The sequence below is a fragment of the Trichosurus vulpecula genome, chromosome 3 (assembly GCF_011100635.1).
Source record: "Trichosurus vulpecula isolate mTriVul1 chromosome 3, mTriVul1.pri, whole genome shotgun sequence".
NCBI lineage: Eukaryota > Metazoa > Chordata > Mammalia > Diprotodontia > Phalangeridae > Trichosurus > Trichosurus vulpecula.
In genome coordinates this window covers 58583730-58605487 of record NC_050575.1, presented here as the reverse complement: position 1 = coordinate 58605487, position 21758 = coordinate 58583730, and the positions used below count along the sequence as shown (strand labels likewise).

The window sequence follows — 21758 nt, the reverse complement described above, 5'->3', positions numbered from 1 at the left end:
TAAGTGTGAGGGCAGTTGTCGGGAAGGACAGGAAGGCCAAGACAAGTACTGAACTCCTTGTGAAATGAGGGAGATTGGCCTAGAGGTTGGTAGGTTTTACCAATGAGTCTGACAGGGTGATACACATATATATGCACACACACACACATACATACATAAATATGTGTGTATGAAATTAGCCTAAAAGGACAGGTTAAATTTTTTAATTCAATTTTATTGTATTTTTTAGTTCTCAATCATCTCCCTTTCCCCATCCCACCCATTGAGAAGACAAGAAAAACAAAATTTGTTACAAATATGCATAGTCATGGCAAAATATATATTCCTGCATTAGCCATGTCCAAAAAATAATAAAGAAAAAGAATGAAAGAGAAGAAAATATGCTTCAGTCTGCAATCTGAATCCATAGGCTTTCTAAAGGTAGATAGCATGTGATAATCATTTAAGGTCATTTGAACCTCAATAAGGGCCAGAGCCTGAAGTGATCAACCAGAAGAAGCACCTTGGCCTAAGAGATATTCCCTTCCTTGTTCTCTGAGTAAACCCAGAATGCCCCTTCCTGTGTCAACCACTGCAAGGCCAGATGAAACTAAGAGCATTCCCTCTGTTTATGGCCATTAAGGATGAGACACCTTAACCCAAGGCTATTTTGAACAATGGGACTTTTCTTATCTTAATATTTTATGGACATATACTATATTATGTCATGTTAATGGCAAATGAAACACAGATATCCTGGGTTGTATTTTTGATTGACACTTTGTCATATCTCTTATCTCATTGTGTTTGCAATCTATTCAATTAAGAAAGTTTCTTTCTCATACTATGGTTAAACATATATGGAGATCATAAATTTGAGTGACGCAGACATTCTGACTTAGGATTGTTCTAAAATGTATTTAAGGCTTCTCATTCTTTTTATCAGACAGTCAGAATTTTACTTCTGACTTCATGTATACATGTATCTGCTAGCTTTAAGGGAATAAACAATATAAATATATATCTTTGTCTCTTTTAACCAAACTTTCAGGTTGACACAAGTTTCATCATAAGTCCTTTGGAATTGTGATTAATTGTTGTGTTGCTCAGAGTTACTGAGTCCTTCAAAGCTGAATATCTTTATAACATTGCTGTTATTGTATAAACTGATCTTATGGTTCTGCTTACTTCTCTTTGCATCAGTTCATACAAGTACTTCCAGGTTTTTCTGAAACCATCCCCTTCATCACTTCTTACAGCTCGATAGTATTCCATCATTTGCTCAGCCCCTCCCCATTTGGGGGAAATGACTGAAACAGAGGCATTTCCAAAGTTTCCAGTTGTTTGACACCACAAGAAGAGCTGCTATAAATATTTTTGTACATATGGGTCCTTTACCTCTTTCTTTGATCTCTTTGGGGGTAAAGATCTAGTAACAGAATCGCTGAGTCAAAAGTTTAATAGCACAGTTTAACAGCTTTTTGAACATAGTTCTATATTGGCTGGACTAGTTCACAACTACACCAATAGTGCATTAATATACCTGCTTTCCCAAATCCTTGCCAACATTTGTCATTTTCCTTTTTTTTGGTCAACTTAGCCAATCTGATGGGCATGAAATGGTACCTCAAAGTTGTTTTAATTCATATTTCCCTGATTTTTAGTGTTCGGAACACTTTTTTCTCCCATATGACTATTGATAGCTTGGATTTCTTCCCCTGAAAACTGCCTATTCATGTCCTTTGACCATTTATCCATTGGGGGATGGCTTTTTCTTATAGCCCTATATATGTTAGAAATAAGACTTTCATCAGAGAAACGCTGCAAAGATTTTTTTCTCGGTTTCCTGTTTTTCTTCTAATTTTAGCTCTATTTGTTTTGTTTGTACAAAACCTTTTAAATTTTATGTAATCAAAATTATCCATTTTATCTCCTGTGAACCTCTCCATATTGTTTGGTCATGAATTCTTCCCCTATGCATAGATCTGACAGGTGATTTCTTCCATGCTTCACTAACTTGCTTATGATGCCACTTTTTATGTCTAAATCATGTACCTATTTTGAGCTCATATTGTCATAAGATGTTGGTCTATACCTTATTTCTGTCAGACTACTTTCCAGTTTTCCCAGCAGTTTTTGTCAGATTTTGAGTTCTTGACCCAATCAAGAGCTAGGATCTTTGGACTTCTCAAATACTAGCTATTGTACTCATTTCCTTCTGCATGTTGTGTACCTAATTTGTTCCACTGATCAACCTATTTTTTTTTATCCTGAAGCTCTGCTGAAGTTGCTAATTGTTTTGATTAGTTTTTTAATTGACTTTCTGGGATTCTCTAGTTAAACTATCATATCTGAAAAAAAAAAAAAAGAGATAGTTTTGTTTCCTCTTTGCCTACGCTTCTTCCTTCAATTTCTTTTTCTTGTCTCGTTGTTATAGCTAGCATTCCTAGTGCGATAGTGCTTCACCTCTGATCTTATTGAAAAGACTTCTAGCTTTTCTCCACTATAGAAAATGCTGTCTCTTGGTTTTAGATGGCTTTTACTTATCATTTTAAAGAGAGTTCCATTTATTTATTAGTTCAATTTTTATTGTCAATTTTATTAATTTCTCCTTTGGTTTTTGAGATTTCTATTTTGATGCTTAATTGGGGGGAGTTATTTGTTGGATTTCTAGTTTGTTGGTTTTTTAGTTCCATGCCCAACTCATTGATCTATTCTTTCTCTCTTTAATTGATTTAATTATTTAGAGATAGAAAACTTCCCCTAAGTATTACTTTGGCTGCATCCCACAAATTCTGGCATGTTATCTCATTATTGCCGTTACCTTTATTGAAGTTTTTGATGGTTTCCATGATTTGCTCTTTGACTCTCCATTCTTTAAGATTAAGTTATTTAGTTTTTAATTAATTTTAATCTATGCTCCAAAAGCTCTTTATTGTATGTAATTTTTTTATTGCATTGTGGTCAAGAAAAGATACATTTAATTTTTCTGCTTTTCTGCATTTTTGTGAGGTGTTTATGACTTAATATACGGTCAATTTTTGTGAAGGTTCTATGCACATTAGAGAATAGGTATCTTTTCCATTCCCATTTAATATTCTCCAGAAGTCTCTTATATTTAACTTTTTAAAAAGTCTATTCATCTCTTTTACTTCTTTCTTGTTTATCTTATAGTTATGATTATCTAGGTCTGACAAGGATAAATTGAATTCTCCCACTATTACAATTTTCTCTCTTTCCTTCTGTAATTTGTTTAACTTTTCCTTTAAGAATTTAGATGTTATGCCATTTGGTGTATATATGTTCAGTATCAATATTAATTCTTTGTCCATGGTACCTTTTAGCAAAATATTATTTCCCTGTTTCTCTTTTAATTAGATCTATTTTTGCTTTTTCTTAGATCATGATTGCTACGCCTGCCTTTTTTTAAAAGCCAGTTGAAGCATAATAAAGTCTACTCGAGTCCCTTATTTTAATTTTGTGTGTGTGTTTCTGCTTCAAATGTAAACAACATATTGTTGGATACTGGTTGCCAATCCATTCTGCTATCCTTTTCCACTTTATGGAAGAGTTCATCCCATTTGCTAATTGCATATTTTTCTCCTTATTCTCTTATAGTTTTCTCTCCCTGCCCCCACACCCCATTCTCTCTTTAAGAATCTATTGTGCTTCTGATTACCACCTCCCTTAATTTACCTTCCTTCTTATTCTCGGCTTCTTTTTCCCTTAATCCCTTTCTCTCTCCTATTTCTCTGTTAAGTAAGATGAATTTCTGTACCCAACTCTGCGTGTGTGTGTGTGTGTGTGTGTGTGTGTGTGTGTGTGTGGTCTTCTCTCCTTTAGCTGGTTCAAATGAGGGTGAGGTTCAAGTATCACTTCTCCCTCCCACTGGCCCCTCTGTTGTATAAACTCTTCCTTGAATACTCGATTTACATGAGACAATTTTCCCTATCCTTTTTTCTCCCTTTTCCCTCCCTGTACATTCCTTTTCTCCACCCTGCCATTCTAATTTTGAGATCATCCAAACATAATACAATCACATGTATTAGACTCTTACCTCTGATAATGATAAAGTTCTGAGGAATTACATATATCATCTTCCCACATAACAACATAACCAATTTAACCTTATTTAGTCCCTTCTGATTTCACACTCATATTTACATTTTTATGTTTCTTTTGAGTCTTGTATTTACATGTCAAATTTTCTTCTCAGTTCTGGTCATTTCAAAACAATGCCTGGAAGTCTTCTATTTCATTAAAGGTCTATTTTTTTCCCCTGTAAAATTATACTCAGTTTTGCTGTCTCCGTTATTCTTGGTTGCGAGTCTTGTTCCTTTGCCTTCTAAAATATCATATTGTAAGTGGTTGCCAAATTTTATGTTATGCTGACTTGGGCTTCACAGTACTTGAATTATTTCTGGCTGCTTACAGTATTTTTTTCCTTTACCTGGGAGCTCGGAATTTTGACTATCATATTCCTGGGAACTTTCATTTTAAAATTTCTTTCAGGAGGGGACCAATAGATTCTTTCTATTTCTACCTTGTCCTCAGGTTCCAAAATACTTAGGAAGTTTTATGATTTCTTGAAATATGACTAGACTGTTTTTGTTCATGACTGTCAGGTAGTCCAGTGATTCCTAAATGGTCTCTCCTTGAACTGTTTTCCAAGTCAGTTATTTTTCCTATGGGATATTTAAGATTTTATTTTATTTTTTTTCAGTCTTTTAACTTGTTATATAGTTTCTCAATGCCTCATGGAGTCCCTAGATTCTATATGGCCAATTCTAATTTTCAAGGTGTTATTTTCTTTAGTAAGGCTTTGTACCTCTTTTATCTATTCTCTTTTCATATCTTCTTTCCATAGCTCTCATTTGGTCTTAAAATTTTGTTATACTCTTTTTGAAAACTCTTCTGGGAATTCTTGTTGGGCTTGTATCCAAGCTGTATTTTTTTTTCCTTTGAAGCTTTACTTGTAGATGTTTTCAAATTACTTTCTTCTGTGTTTGTGCCTTGAGCTTCTCTGTCACCATACTAGCCCTTTATGGTAAAGTTCTTTTTGTTCATTTGTTTGCTTACTCATGACTGTGGTTCTGCTTACTTCTTGAGGGAGGGGGAATATCTGGCCTGAGGTTTTGTTCTTTTGCATCCTTCTACTGTTTTCACAGCTCAGTTGGGGGTCCTGTAAATTTTCAGTGCTCTTAAATAGGTGTTATCTGGGGAGAGATCTGCTCACTGCCCTCTTGGTTTAAGTTCTGAAAATTCCCAACCTGGGTTTGGGTCCACTGGCTTGTGTGTGATTGAGTTTCTGTAGACTACTGCTTGATTTAATCATTGTCAATCTGAGAGGAATCTCTGAAGTTTTGGGGTGACTGAGCTGTTGTCTCTGTTTTGGTATTGGGACTCTCACTCTAGTTATTCCATTGTAGACTTAGATGGTGAGCTAAAGGCTGGAAGTGAATCCCTGCTACTCTGCTCCTGGGCTCAGAGACACAGAGCTACATTTCTGGAACTTGGTCCTTTTTTAGTATATAGCTAGGGTGGACCCATACTCCCTCATAACTGCTCCTCTTTACCCTGGATTCATCACCCAAGACTAGGCATTGGGTAACAGCACTGTCAGATGGCACCCAATCCTGTACCCAATGCTAGCTCAGGGATCCCTTGGAATCTCCTTTTGCACTGGTGCTTCCTGCCCTAATGGTCTATGTTGGCTCAATTTCTGTGAATGTTCTTTTTAGTGTGCTGCTGCTGTCCATACTCTTGGCCAGTCCTCCACCCTGCCCCCCATATCTGCAGATTCTCTGTCTGTGTTCCTAAACTGTCCAGGGCTGGAAAACTGACTTACTGTGACTTTTTCTTAGCTTTCCAATCACAATTTGGTGCAGCATATTTTCTAGATTATTGAGGAGAAGATATGCTGGGAAACCTAGGCAAAAGTGCTTCCTCTCACTTTGCTACCTTGATTCTGACCTCAATGACAGGTTACAATGAAGATAGCAGAGGAAGGTCTTGAAATGACAGTGGGAGTGAAGAGTATAGGGGTGGGAATTTGAAATTTTCTTATTCCCTATCTTATCCTGTAGCATGATAGTGTATAAACTGAACTCAGGAATTTGGAGCTAGGATTCAGATCTAGACTCAGGTCTAGTCTTGGCTTTGCCACTAGCTTACAATATATCCTCAAGTAAATCACTTCCCCTCTCAGGGCCTCAGTTTCCACAATTGTAAAATGAGGTTAACAACCCCTGCCCTGCTAAATGAACAGGAAAAAACATTAATCCAGGACTAAGAAGACCTCAAATCTAGTTCTAGTTGTGCCTGTCTAGCTATGTGACTTTGAGCAGTTCTCCCAGAGGCCTCAGTTTACCTTCCCAGGTAGAATGAAGAGCTTGGGCCTAATGATTTCTAAGTTCCCTTCCAGCTCTGACATTCTGTGATTTGATCTATGTGGGGATTGAAGATTTGGTCCAGGAAGAAACAAAGCTAATACTCAAATATCTGGGTAAATGAGAACAGACCTTCCTTCCAGCACACAAAAGGAACAGCCCAGAGCTATTTGCCAAGAACTTAAGAGGGATATTTTGTTCTCCTTAAGCAAATTATTCTTGGCTCATTCAGAACCGGAAATATTCCCTCAGATGATTTTACTAATTTCTGAAGGGCAAAAGGCTAGAATCAATTTACAGAATTACATAATCATAGGTTATGAAGGTGGCCCCTCATCTAGGCCATAGACCAAACATACATCATACTGGCTAACACCGTTCCCTATCCCATCTCAAGAGCTTCTGGTCTATGTTAGTCAGTAGGATGTTTATCAATATGGGGATACATTATCGGGTGTCCTACTTTTCTTATGACCCCCACACTATTCCCAAGAAAGCCAATGTAGCTTTTAGCCCTCCTCACCAAGAAACTAGAGATGTTTAGTCTAGAGAAGAGAAGAAATTGGGGGAGGGGTAGTAACAGCTAGTTATCTTCAAGTATCTTGAAGACTGTCATGTGGATGAGGAATTAGAACCTGTTCTGCTTGATGTCACCAATGTCTGACTATACTTTGTTGCTCTTGTCTATGACTTTGGGTTTTAGATATTGGTTTTTAAAAATCAATTATTTTATTTAAAAATAAACTTGCATGAAATAATGAAGAGCCGAATGAGTAGAACTAAGAGAACATTGTATATAGCAATGTTGTTGTAAGAACAACTTAGAGTGGACAAGTCATTCTGACTATTATAAATACCAAATTATCTGCATCAAGAGAAAGAACTGATAAATAGAAGTATGTAGAGAATGGTTTTACATATATATGTGTGTGTATGTGTGCATCTATATGTATACATGCATATATATATGTGCATATTTGTGTCTAATGGTAGCCATCTCTGGGGTTGGGGGGAGGGGAGGGAAGAAAAAAAAGAAATTTAAATAGTATATTTGTTATATATTTAAAAGGAATAGCAAGTCGTACATAATAGATTTGCAGTTTCATGTGCAATCATTTTTTTTTATTATACTATGTCATGGAAATGTTTATTTTATTCCCTAAATTAAAAATAAAATAAATTTTAAAAAAATTTTAAAATCATTTGTAGAAGTACAGCATAGGGAAGATGTGACTAGAAAACAATTCATGAAAAAAAGGCCTGGGGCTCCTAGTAGACTGCAAATTCAAAATGAGTCAGCAGTTTGACATGGCAGCCAATAGAGCCGCACCTCTCTGTCTCCACTGCTATCTTAGGCAGCTGGGAAGCATAGTGGATAGAGCACTGGGCCTGGAGACAGGAAAGCCGGAGTTTAACTCTTGCCTCAGACATTTACTAGCTGTGGAAAGTCACTTTAACCTCTGTCTGCCTCAGTTTCCTTCCCTTTAAAATGGGATTAATAATAGCACCCAGCTCCCAGGGTTGTTGTGAGGATAAAATGAGATGATATTTGTCATGTGCTTTGCAAACCTTGAAGTGCTGTATAAATATACATAAAAGTAAATACATGCTATGTACATGCATATATACACACACATACATGCACACACATGCACGTATGTGCATGCACACACACCATCTGTATGACTGTGGAAAAATCACTTAACCTTTCAGTGCATCAGCACTGGGGAGCATCCAGGAAGGTTTCATACAGAAAGGTAGTGCTTGCATCTTGAAAACAGTGAAGGATTCTATTAAAGATGAGGAGGAGTAAATTCTAGGCAGGAGGGATCACAAATCTATGCTTCACCACCAAGCTTCAGGAAGGAAAAAAAAAAACACTTTGGGAGCTTGGTAGAGAACTAAGCTGGCAGCTAAACAAAGATCACAGCTGTGAGTTGAAGGAAAGAGTTGGAGGCAGGAGATATAGAGGTAACATGACAAGATTTGGAAACTTGGGCAAAGTAGAGTGAGGAGCTCAGGATAATTCCGAGTTTATGAATCTGGTGGACTGAAAGAGTAGTGGCGTTTTCAACAGACAAAAGTCGAGCTTGGCGGAGGGAGAGACTTTGGGTGATAGATACATTCTGCTTGGCATGAACTTGTTGAATTTGCGATGTCTCTGGCATACAGTCTGAAATATTCAATAGGCAATCTGTGATACAGAACTAAAGCTCAAGAGAGAGACTGGGGCTGAATATGCAGATCTGCATAAGAATAATCATTAAATTCCTGTGAGATGACAAGAACGTCAAGAGAAAGTATATAGAAAGAAGGGAAAGGGAGGGGAGGAGGGGGGGAAGGAAGGGGAGGAGGGGAGAGGGGAGGGGAGGAGAGGAGAAGACAGACCAGCATAGAGCCTTGGGAAGTACCCACAGCTAGTAGGCATGTATGAATGATAAGAAACTGAGAAGGAATGGTGAGACAGGTAGCAGGAAAACCAGGAGAGGGCAGTGACACAAAAATACAGAGAAAAAGGCATCTAGGAATAGAGGGTAGTCAAAAGTGTCAAATGAAGTGCAGAGGTAATCTGAAAAAAAAAATCAGCTTTGGCAAGTAACAGACTGTTGGTTCTTTTGAAGAGAGTCATTTCAGTTGAGTGATGAGATTGGATTACAGATTACAGAGGGCAGAGAAGTGAGTGGGAAGGGGAACAAATGAAAGTGAGTGTAGACAGCTTTTTCTAGGAGATTGGCTAAGAAAGGGAGGGGAAATATAGGATAATAGCTTGAAAGTATAGTAGGGTATAGTACAAGCTTTTTAGGAATTGGGAGAGGATGAATGCTTGAAGGCATTAAATAAGAAACCAATAAATAGGGAGAGACTGAAGATTGGGGCGGGAAGGGGTATGATTCAGTGGACACATCTGCTTAAAAAGATGAGAATAGGTGGGTTCAAAGGCACATGAAGAGGGATGGACCTTGCCAAGGAGGAGGGATAATTCATTGTCAGAGACTGGAGGAAAGGAGAGAGTTGTGGATGACACCATGGGGTTTTGAGATGAATAGAAGAGAAAAGTGTGCTCATGGCTAATGGCTTCAATTTTCTTGATTAAAAAGTCAAGAACCTCAGGTTGGAGGTAGAGGGAGGTGGAATTGGGAAGCTTGAGGACAGAAGAGAAGGTTTGGAATGGCTTTTGTGAAGAATGAAATTGGGAACCGATTAGGGCCGAAAGGATTGCCTTGATATAGTGAGGGCTCCATGGAGGTTAGCCAACACCAGTTTGTAATGATCTCAATCAGCACCATTTTGTAACTTCCCCCAACTCTGTTCGGGAGCAAATGAATAAGAGCAGAGAAAGTGGGAATAACCCCGAGGCGAGACACTGTAAAGTTGAGCTGGTTTGCTAAAGGGTCAAGACTGGTAAGGGAAGAAAGTGAAGTCAGAACACAGATAATAAATAGTCTGAGAAATTGAGGGGCAGATAATCAAGATGAGGCAAAGAACAAGTTTAAGAAAGGTAAGGTATCAGGAGAACAATAGTAACGAAACATTTCCCCATAATCTTGGAGCATGCTCTACCACAGTTACACACAGCATCCGTGGAAAGTGTGAGCGCACTCTTCTATCAGCACTTGGGGAGATGTGGCTAAGACAATTCACATCACCAACACCACATGTTGTTGTTTACTTGTTCTGTCGTGTCTGACTCTTTGTGACCCCATGGCCCATTGCGCACAAGGTCCTCCTCTCCTCCACTATCTCCTGAATTCTGTCCAAGCTCATGTTCGTTGCTTCCATGGCACTGTCCATCCATCTCATCCTCTACCATCTCCTTCAATCTTTTCCACACCTGATGAATTCTGTCTTCTCTCTATGTGGCCAAAGTATTTAAACTTCAGCACTCTATGTCTCTGATGTCTTTTCCCTTTTCTTGGTTTCCTCATACTGTTTCCCTTGGCTGCAGTGTGTTTCTCTGGGTAAGTTGTTCAGCAAGGTTCTCTGGGCCTGTTCCTCTCCTCAGCTCAATTCCCAGTGGCCAGTGTTGACTCTCTTCTTGACTAATAGAATCCTAGACTCACTATTCAGAATTGTCTCCTCCCTCAACCCTCAACTGGCCCACTCCCTCCTGGGTGTGGTATTTCCTACCGGATGACTAGCTTTGCTGTAAGATGTCATGGCTGAGGAGGAGACTGGGAAGAAGGAGAGAAAAAATCCTTCTCTCCCAGCAATAGGCTTCTCTCCCTCAAGGGCTGTCTCTTCTCTCTGTTGCCAAAGGTCATACTTTTCAGAGTTACTTCTTGACTTGACTGTCATTTTAGATAGTAGACTAAAAGAAGAGACTTCCATTTTTAAAAGGCCACCAGGAACATGGCCAAGCCTTACACAGTCCATAGCTAGGCAGGCAGTAAGCATTTATTATTACGTGCCAGGCACTGTGCTCAGGCCTGGGGATGCAGATATAAGCAAAGAGAAGGACAGTCCCTTTCCTCAGCAATATTATATTTGAGTGGAAGAAGACAACACACAAAAGGGAGCTAAATGGCAGAGGATTAAGTTATCTGTGAGGGGAAATGATGTTAAAATCCAGAAAGTTAGAAGCATAGCTGGGGGAAGAATGAATGCTGGCTGGTCTGGGCCACTTCACAAAATAGGAGCACCAGGAAACACTCTCCAATGGGAGAAAGGGCCAGCCTGGCTGAGGGATGTTCTACAGTGAGAAGGCTGAAGAGGAGAATGGCTATCCCAGGAGGAGGAGGCCCCAAGTGCTGAGGGAGTTTCCAGGATGAGACTGCATCTGAAATATGGTGTCAAAGTCCAAAGAGCCAGATGAATAGCTGGGAGGAAAATGAAGATTAGCCAGCCTGTGTCCACAAAATAGAAGCACTAGGAGGTAACTTACTTTTCTTCTAATTCCATCAGTTGTGATCACAGAACTTCATGCCCAGTAAAGGGGTATATGGTGTAGCTAGGTGGTGCAGTGAATAGAGTGCCAGGCATGGAGACAGGAAGACTCAGCTTTCTGAATTCAAATCTGACCTCAGACACTTACTAGCTGTGTGACCCTGGGCAAGTTACTTAACCCTGTTTGCCTCAGTTTCCTCATCTGTCAAATGAGCTGGAGAAGGAAATGTCAAACCACTCCAATATCTTTGCCAAGAAAACTCCAAAGGGGGTCACATAGAGTTAGACATGGCTGAGCAACAACAAAGGGGTATATAGATTTTTCTTGACATTTTGACCTTAATACCACATTGTGTCTCTTACTTGTTCCTGATCTGGGATTTCTCTTAGATATCAATTAATTTTGTTTTCACTACCACAAATCTAAAAATTATCAAACTGCAAAAAGTCACATAGTTAAATAGATTAAAATTTAGATCTTCTGCTTTCCAACATAGTGCTTTTTCTGCCACTTTTAATAGATACCATTGGGGCAGGGTTATGCTGGTAAATGTTTAACAACTGGATTGAATGAGATCATATTTGTTAAAAGTGCTTTGCATAGTGCCTGGCATATAGTAGGTGCTGTATAAATGTTTATTCCTTCCCTTTCCCTCCCCCTGTCCAAAAAAATGCAACTCCAACACACTTTTAAGCTTAATCTCTGTTAAGATTTTCTCAGTCACTTTCTCAGGTCTATACAATCAACAAAACAATAAACCAAGCCCCAGTTTGTAGCATTTGCTAACTTCCAAGGTGGAAATGATCACACTGAGAACCTAACAATTGGGTCTTGGGAATCCACATGAGCTAGTGCCAGTATGGCCCTGCTTTGGGGATATTTTAGGATTTTATTGATGCCTTAGTTTTGGCCTCACAGTCATTTCTCAATGTTCATCTCTGCACCTTCCCTCCTCCTCCCATTTGAAGCCTTCCTGTGAAACACAATAAAAAGCAATTAGGTTAAACCACCCAGCATAATGACTTAATCTGACAGGGTACGAAATATCCTGTATCCATAGTGCTCCATCTCTATCATTTGTTCCCTAGAGCTAAGGTTAATTGAGCAACCACTACAAGTAATACTAGCTCAGCTGGATTAGTACTTTTCCTGTACAGGGCTTCAACCCGAAACTATCAATCAAGTAATCAGTAGATATTTATTAAGCACCTACTGTGTACCACGCTTTGTAAGAAATACAGAAAATGGGGCAGCTAGGTGGCACAGTGAGTAGAGCACTGGCCCTGGAGTCAGGAGGACCTGAGTTCAAATCTAGCCTCACACACTTGACACATTTACCAGCTGTGTGACCTTGGGCAAGTCACTTAACCCCAATTGCCCTGCCTTCCCCCCTGCAAAAAAAAAAAAGGAAAGAAAGAAATATAGAAAATACAAAAAGAGGCAAAAGACAGTCCCTGCCCTCAAGGAGTTTATAATCTAAGGGATAAATGAATACCAAAATGTAAATTCCACTGTCCCCAGTCACTTCAGGATCCTCTTTTCTGTTTTTTTTCTCACATTTTATAGAAAAAGGACAATGTTCCAGAAGATTGTGGATCAATCTAAAACTTATGAGAGTGAACATGAATGGACCCAGTACATGATGCTGGAACAGACTCGGAAGGAAATTGTCATGTGAGTATTAATAGGACCTTAAAATTATTGATTAATTAATAATTTTCATACCCAACCCCTTAAAGTAAGCAGGGTTGAGGATGGAAAATGGAGACCAACATTGTCTCTTGCATGAGGAAGTTCCTTACCATGCCTTGCCTTACTTTTCGTTTCCTGAACAAGTCAGAAAGGAGAGTGAGTGACTCCCAGTTGCACTGGGAGTATTTAGCGGTATAAGGAAATAGCCAGAGCCCTGGTGTATGAGATCAGAAGCCTGCGCAGTTGTGATGAGTCTGGGAGTATACAGAAAAAGGAGAGTGGGAGGTGAGCTCCAGGATGCTGAATTTAGAGGGTACTGAGGCTGGTGGTATCGCTCCAACTTAGGAAAAATAATTAGTTAATAGACAGCATAAGTTTGGAATATTGCTGCAGTGTAGGAAATGATGAATTGGTAGACTTACAAAAATCTGGAAAGACTTGGACTTATGAAGAAAGATGTTACCCACTCTCAGAGACACAGAGGACAAATAGGTACAATACGGTCTTACATTGCATATGCCTAGATATGAGTATGATTATAGATCTCTAAGTATACGTATGTGTATGTATTTATGTATACATATATATTTGTGTGTATGTGCCTATACATGTATGTGTATATATGTATATGTGTGTGTGTGTGTGTATGTGTGTGTATTTGTGCATATGTATATAAAACATCTGCACTTAATTGTAGCCCTCTTGGGGTAGGAGGGGGAGGAAAAGGAAGGGGAGAGAGTAAAAAGTGCACAGCAGAGAACAAAAGAAAACTTAAAAGGAAGAAAAGAAAAGATGGACAGCTTGGAACAAAATGTGTAGTATTTATTATATATGTTTTCTTGTAATGGCAATTTATTGCTGTAGATTTTGAATCCTCTCTTGCATTCTGCTGCGTACATGGCAATGTTTTTTTTTCCTCCTTTTCTTTTGTGCTTGAGTTTAAGTATTTAAATGTATGTTTCTTTTTCTTCTCTTATTGTGTATTTAACTTTAAAATAAATTAATAAATAAAAAGAAAAAAGAATACGTAATTAAATAGTAAACTGGCAGAAGGCTTTGGTGAACGTTCTCGCCTCCTCCTCCCCCAGTTGTGGCCTCTGTCTCCCTCCAGTGGTGTGTCTCCACCCTCCCCTTCAATGATTTCCTTTGAGTGCAATAGGTGGAGTTTTGGTAGCTGAGAACCCTCTGTGTAGGAGTTTGCCATAGATTTTCTTCCTTTGGCAATAGTGGTATGGTATGTTTTATGGCCTGTGATTGAAAGCATCATCCCTCCTACATCAGTTCCGTCCTCCCAAACATACACAAACAGTGAAAGGGACAGTGGACTGTCTTGGCCTTAGACACTTAACCCTGTTTGCCTCAGTTCCTCATCTGTAAAATGAGCTGGTGAGGGAAATGGCAAAAATCTCCAGTATCTTTGCCAAGAAAATGCAAACTGGGCTACAAAGAGCTGGACGTGACTGAACAACAACAGAAGTTTCTGTGATTCCCAACATTTGGTCACACAGTCTCACTCCCTAGGGCAGCTCAGTTCAATTTTGGACAGTTCTAATTATTATTAGTTTTTTCCCTTACGTGCTACATTTTGTACTGAGAGGTATTTTTTTTCTTTTTTGTGATATCTTTAGGAAAAATCCTAGCAATATAATCACTGGATCAAAGCAATTATTAGTTTTGTGAATTACTGCATATTGGTACAAACTCTTTTTTGGAATGCAATCCCCAAAGCAAGTTTTCCATAATTCTGCCAACATTGAATTTTATCTTTTTTTTTTAGTCAGGGAGAAGCACTATATTGGCTAATTTTGTGTGTGATAAAGTGGTAGCCTAAGTCTGTCTTGATTTGCATTTCTTATTTTTAGGAGATTTGAGCATCTTTTAATTTGGTTCTTAGTATTTGTATTTTCTCCTTTGCAAACTGCTCATGCTCTTTAACTATTTCTTAATGGGAGAGTATTGCTCTTTTAGCAGTAGTGGAGAGAGGGCCAATAAGCATTTATTAAGCACTTACTATGTTCTCCCCCCTCATCTCCATCTCCTGGCTTCCCTGACTTCCTTCAAGTCCCAGATAAAAATCCCACCTTCTTTAGGAAGCCTTTCCTGATCCCTCTTAATTCCAGGGCCTTTCCTCTCTCGATTATTTCCTATTTATCTTCTATGTAGCTTGTTTCTATGTAATGATTTGCATGTTGTCTTCCCCATTGGATTGTGAGCTCCCCAAGGGTAGGTTCTGTCTTTAACCTTTCTTTCTATCCTGGGTGCTTAGCAAAGTGCTTGGCACTTCATAGGCACTTAATAAGTGTTATTGACTGACAAACTATATTCTAGGCCTTGTGCTCTCTCTCTCTCTCCCTTCCTTCCTTCTTTCTGTCTTTCTTTTTTTTCTCTTGTTAGTTAATCTTAGAGGGTAGATTAGAAGCTGGGGTGGGGGAGGAGACTGGGAAAGGCTTCTGACAAAAGGTAAGATTTGAATTGAATGCCGAGGAAGCCAAGGAAGCCAACAGACGAGGGCAGAGGCATGAAGTCAGGAATCAGGAGATGTACTATCATGGGATTGGATTGTAGTAAGCAGAGGGGAGTAAGCGATAAGAAAACTGAAAAGGTAGGAAGGGGTAAGGTTGTGTTAAAAGGCAAATAGAGGATTTTAAATTTGATCCTGGAAGTAATAGAGAGCTGATGGAATTTATTGGGGGGAGGGAGTAGACATGGTCAGACTCAGCAACAGATTGGATATGTGGCCTGAAGTTAAGAACCAGGGTGCCTAGGAGAATGATTATACCCTCAGCAGTAATGGGGAAGTTTCAAAAAGGGAGGGTTTGAGTGGTGGTAGGGGGAGAAATAATAAGTTTTGTTTTAGACCTGTTAAGTCTAAGATATCTACAGGACATTCTGTTCAAGATGTGCAATAGTCAGTTGGAAAGGTAAGACTGAAGGTAAGTAGAGAGGTTAGGGCTGGATAAATTGATCTGAGAATTATCTGCATAGAGATGATAATTGAACCCAAGGAAGCTGATGAGATCACCAAGTGATATAGTATATATAGAGAAGAGGGCCTAAATAAATCTTTGGAAAACATCCAGAGTTAATGGGCATGACCTGGATGAACATCCAGCAAAGGATACCCTGAAGAGGTGGTCAGACCAGAGGAACAGGAGAGAGGAGTGTCGCAGAAACCTATGAATGAGTGAAGACATAGGAGAAAAGGGGGACTGATAATGTCAAAGTCTGCAAAGAAATCAAGAAAGATGAGCACTGGGAAAAGGACTAGATTTGGCAATTAAAAGATCACTGGCAACTTTGGAAAGAACAATTGCAGTGAAATGATGAAGTCATGCATTAGATTGCAAAGACTTTAGAAGAGAGAGGAAATGAAAGCACCTATTGGAGATGACTTTCTTAAAGAGTTTAGCCATGAAAGGGAGGAGAGATACTGGAAATGGTCAGATCAAGTGAGGGTTTTTAAGGATAAGAGAGACATGGTTGTGTTTGTAGGCAGTACAAAAGTAGCCAGTTGACAGAGAGAGATTAAAGATTAGTGAGAGTGAGGATTATACAGGGGACTATTTGCTGGAGAAGACGAGTGAAATGAGATCACGTGGGCATGTGGAGGGGTTCACCTTGGCAAAGAGGACAACCTTCTCATGGGAGACGGGGTAAAGGAAGAGATAATGGAGGAAGATATCTGAGTGATTCAAGATGAGGAAAGAATCAAGCTCTTGGTGAATGGCCTCAATTTTCTTTTAGTGAAGTATAAGGCAAGGTTCTCAGCTGAGAGAGTGGAGAAAAGGGGGTGCCACAGGAGGCTTGAGGAGGAATAGATGAATCTTTAATAGCCTTTAAGGTGAATGGGAAGAAAGAAGGTGAAAAGTGATGAGCAGGAGAACTAGTGACTTTCTCTTGGCTGGTACCCACCCACATGAAGACAGTTCCAGTAGATCCCAGCTCTTCCCTTAGGGCCCTGACTTTCTCTTTAGTCAACAAGGTCCCTCTAGGGGATGAGTTCCCTTTTAATCCTGCCATAGAAAGAACAATGAGAAAGGGAAAAATGTCTGCAATACCACCTTGAATGACAGGCAGTCTCCACCAATTTGCTAAACTTGGTCTTTGTTCTGGAGAGTCCCTATTCACTTGTACTTTTCTGCTTTAAGAAAGTTGTAAAAATACGAATCAAGAAAATATTTTATTCATCTTGAGATCTGTTTCAACAATTCGGCTAGCAGCTGCTGTGGGGGTGAAAAACCAACACTAGTCCAACAACAAGAATGTTGCAAGCCCAGGTTCTTTTGATCTACTTTACTAAGGAAAGCAACGTTAAGGGGTTAACAATCTTACTTTAATCCAGCATACAAATATCATTCACTTAGTTCAGGGGGAAAAGCCAGCACCCTGAACTTCAGAGCAAATACAAACAAATTACAAACATCAACAGACAGACTCTGTCTGATTCAAATCTCACTGCGTAGTTACCAGGAACCACCAACATCTGAGTTCAGCCAGGAGCTTGACAAGGCTGGCTCAGAGTCATGCACCACTCCTGCTGTGGCTCAGAGCTCTGAAAGAGAAAGCCAACCTCTGCATTTATATATCTTGTTTAGGGTCAAAGGTGAGTCACACATGCGACTCACCCATGTGACCTAAAATCGTCACAAAAATGCGAATTAAACCCATGTGGTCTAAAAGTCTCTGATGTCACAAACATGTCACTCAAACCCATGAAAACTAGGCTTTCCCTTGAGGCAAGGAGGTCATCAAGGACTCCTAATTTAACCAAGGAAACAAAGGCCAAACTCTTCAAGGGCACTTGATTGAATAAGTGCTAAGAGCCCATTTTGATTCCCAATACAAGATGCCGGGAAGTGTCCCAGCAATTAGAGAATCTCCCTGTCTGTCTCTCTGTCTCTGATGAATATATGCATTGCAGTATAGAATTGCCCACTTCTTTTTCTTATTGTGTGACCATAAGCGAGTCGCTTAACTCCACTCGATCTCAGTTTCCTCACCTACAAAGTAGAAATCCTAACAGCATCTACCCAATAGGGTCATTGTGAACACGATGAACAAGCTAACTATTTCTATTTTCTCTGTTGGAAATCGTTCATGCTATTTGACCATTTTTCTGCTGGGGAGGGTGTAATAATTTCTAGCAGTAGTGGTGTAGAAAGTGAAAATTTGTGCCAACTTTAACTTCTCCCTCTCAGATGTCCTTGAGGGAGTAAAACACATGCAAGCCAGTGATGCAATGGTGAACCACGTTTTTATCTTAATACCGGCTTTTAGAGACTGAGTAAATAGAAATGAAAAGATCAATTTTAAAGAAAACAAGAGATTAACTTTGGAATAAATACATGTTATTCCTGAGAGGGAAAGTGGAGAGGAAAAATAGAATCCTTATCTTGAATCTGTCCCTCTGGCTCCGTGCAGACAAATCATCATCTCACCAGACGACTTTCTTGGCCCTGGAGTCCAGTCCTCATCCTTATGGCTGTGCTCCCACCTCCAGGGCAGCTGCTTGTCATGACTTGCTTCTACTGGGATTGGTCTTTCTCTGTCCTTCACTCTCTCCCTGGTGAGGCTGTTTCCAGGGCCCTAGAGCCCAGTCTCACTTCTGGTACGGTTCCCCTCCCCCTCCTTGATGACTCTGCCTTCATGTGAAATGGCCCAGGGTGCAGCAGGTGACAGCAGCCTGAGGAATGTGGCGCTGTAGGGGCAGCCTAATTCTATTGCAACCTCAATTAGGCACCTTTTGATTCAAAAGCTTGCAAAGCTCTTCCTCCTTTTCTCCCTCTCTTAGGAATGGCAGGAATGAAGTCCTCAAAAGAGACACGCTTGGGGAAGTTATGTCTATCGGGAACAGTGGGCTCCAGGGTCCCCACTACACTTTTATATATCTGTTCCTTACAGATTCAGGAAGCCATCTGATATATTCACTGCAAATATTTTCCCTAATTTGTTTAATTTCTTTGCCTGAAATTCATCCTCCTCACTTCTACCTATTGAAATCTCCCCCCACCCTTTTCTTTAAGGCAATTCAGGTGTCACCTCCTTTCTGAAATCTTCCCTGGTTTCTACCCCACAGACCCTCCCCCCAACCTCCCCCTCACTCCCATTTACCCTTAGATGAAATAGATCTTTCATAGAGCACTTTGTATGGATCTTTCCTTTCCCCCATATCCCACTCAACTTACCTGTATGCATATTGGGGCAGCTAGGTGGCCCAGGGGATAGAGCCCTGGGCCTGGAGTCAAGAAGACCTGAGTTCAAATCTGGCCTCAGATCCTTACTAGCTGGGTGACCCTGGGCAAGTCACTTAACTTCTGTTTGCCTCAGTTTCCTCATCTGTAACTCCCAGGGTGGTTGTAAAGGTCAGATGAAACAGTAATTGTAAAGTACAGCGCCTGGCACATAGTTCGATAAACGTTGGCTATTATCATTGTATTGTTTCCTCTATAGCAGACTGTAGCTTTCATGAGGGTAGGGGCAGTGTCTTATCTTCACTATTGCATCATTGCCCAGTGCTGCCTTGCCCACAAGAGGTACTTGATTTTTTTCCATTTTTTTGAGCGGGGAAGGCAGGGCAATTGGGGTTAAGTGACTTGCCCAAGGCCACACAGCTAGTAAGTGTGTGAAGTATTTGAGGCCAGATTTGAACTCGGGTCCTCCTGACTCCAGGGTGGTGCTCTACTCACTGGGCCACCTAGCTGCCCCAAGAGGTACTTAATTTAAGGCTCATTGAATCATCAGCTTCCATTTTAGAACCAGGGGGTTGACCCCATACTATCTCCTCCATGCTGGTTGACTATTAATCACTGTCTCATGTTCCCAGGGCAATGATGATGACTGCCTGTGACCTGTCTGCTATAACCAAGCCCTGGGAAGTTCAGAGCAAGGTACATATGAACTTATTTTCCCTTTGGGAGGAGGGGGTTCCTGTTTTCTCATAGAGGTTTTGGGGACCCCATCCTGACTCCCTGCTAAGTTCAAAGCTGAGACATCATTTGCAATTACTGCACACCCTCCAAAGAATCTCAGTTGAATAGTTTTTACACAGTGGATGCCATCCACAAAGATAGCACATGCTAGGCAACTCTTTGGCCTCAAAACCTCAGCTGCAGGGGCTCTTTGGTGGGATAATTTGGAATTTTTACCCTTTTATTGTTGACAGGTGGCTCTTTTGGTGGCTGCTGAATTCTGGGAACAAGGAGATCTGGAGAGAACTGTGCTCCAGCAGAACCCTATTGTGAGTAGAAATTAGAATTCATCCTTTTGTGAAATAGGCAGCTAGGAAGTCTGGGGTATAGAACGCTTCCCTTAGAGGAAAAAAGACCTGAGTTCAAATCTTGGCCTCAGACACTTCCTACCTATATGTCCATGAACAAGTCATGTGACCTCTCCTAGCCTCATCTGTAAAATGGGAATATTAGCAACTACCTAACAAGGTAAAGAACAAATAAGATAATATATGCAAAGTGCTTTGCAAATATTAAAACTCATTGTAAATGTTAGCCATTATTATTATTATTATTATTATTATTATTATTATTGTTATTAGAGATGAGACCTTACTTTAATGTTAACTCACCCCATTGCTACACTTCATGGAGAAATATACACAATCCATGTGGACCCATGCATAGTATTCCACCTGAGACATAAAATTTATAGATCATTGGGTCTCCCTGTGGAAGACAATTGTCCCCTAGTTGCTTATAAAATGTGAATGAGCCCAATGTTAAAGGTGGTATGGTGGGGGAAAATGGCAGATTGAAATTAGAGGACCTAGGTTTGAATCCCAGCTCTGCCACCACCAGTGTGATCTTGGGTAAGTCTCTTGAAATCTTTAGGCCTCAATTCCTAAAATGAGGGTGTTGCACTAGATGGTCTCTAAGGCCTCTTTTACCTCTAAATCTGACTATGCACCTTTTTAAAAATTTTATTTATTGATTGATTTAATATTTTTAGTTTTCAGCATTGATTTTCACAAGAATTTAAATTACAAATTTTCTCCCCATTTCTACCTTCCCCCCACTCCAAGATGGCATATATTCTGATTGTCCCCATTCCCAATCAGCCCTCCCTTCTGTCACCCCACTCCCCCCCATCCCCTTTTCCCTTACTTTCTTGTAGGGCAAGATAGATTTCTATGCGCCATTGCCTGTATATCTTATTTTCTAGTTGCATGCAAAAACTTTTTCTTTGAACATCTGCTTTTAAAACTTTGAGCTCCAAATTCTCTCCCCTCTTCCTTCCCCACCCACCCTCCCTAAGAAGGCAAGCAATTCCACATAGGCCACATGTGTATCATTATGTAAAACCCTTCCACAGTACTCACGTTGTGAAAGACTGTAACTACATTTTGCTCCTTCTTATCCCATCCCCCTTTGTTCAATTTTCTCCCTTGACTCTGTCCCTTTTCAAAAGTGTTTGCTTTTGATTACCTCCTCCCCCTATCTGCCCTTCCTTCTATCATCCCCTTTTTTATCTCCTTCCTCCTTCTTTCCAGTGGGGTAAGATACCCAACCGAGTGTATATGTTATTCCCTCCTCAGGTCAAATCCAATGAGAGCAAGATTCACTCATTCCCCCTCACCTGCCCCCTCTTCCCTTCCAATGAACTGCTTTTACTTGCCACTTTTATGCAAGATAATTTACCCCATTCTATCTCTTCCTTTCTCCCTCTCTCAATATATTCTTCTCTCATCCCTTAATTTTATTTTATTTTTTTAGTTATCATCCCTTCATATTCAACTCACCCTGTACCCTCTGTCTATATATGTATATTCCCTTCAGCTACACTAATACTGAAGTCTCATGAAT

General features: G+C 40.0%; 1 protein-coding gene across 1 annotated transcript in view; it reads left to right on the top strand.

Annotated features, from left to right (window-relative positions):
- The window catches only part of PDE6A (phosphodiesterase 6A), a 110514-nt gene that overhangs the window by 73866 nt on the left and 14890 nt on the right, over positions 1–21758 (top strand). Inside the window, exons 17-19 of the mRNA XM_036751076.1 lie at positions 12820–12927; positions 19769–19832; positions 20108–20182. Of these exons, the coding sequence (XP_036606971.1) occupies positions 12820–12927; positions 19769–19832; positions 20108–20182 (247 nt within the window). The remainder of the gene's footprint in view (positions 1–12819; positions 12928–19768; positions 19833–20107; positions 20183–21758) is intronic.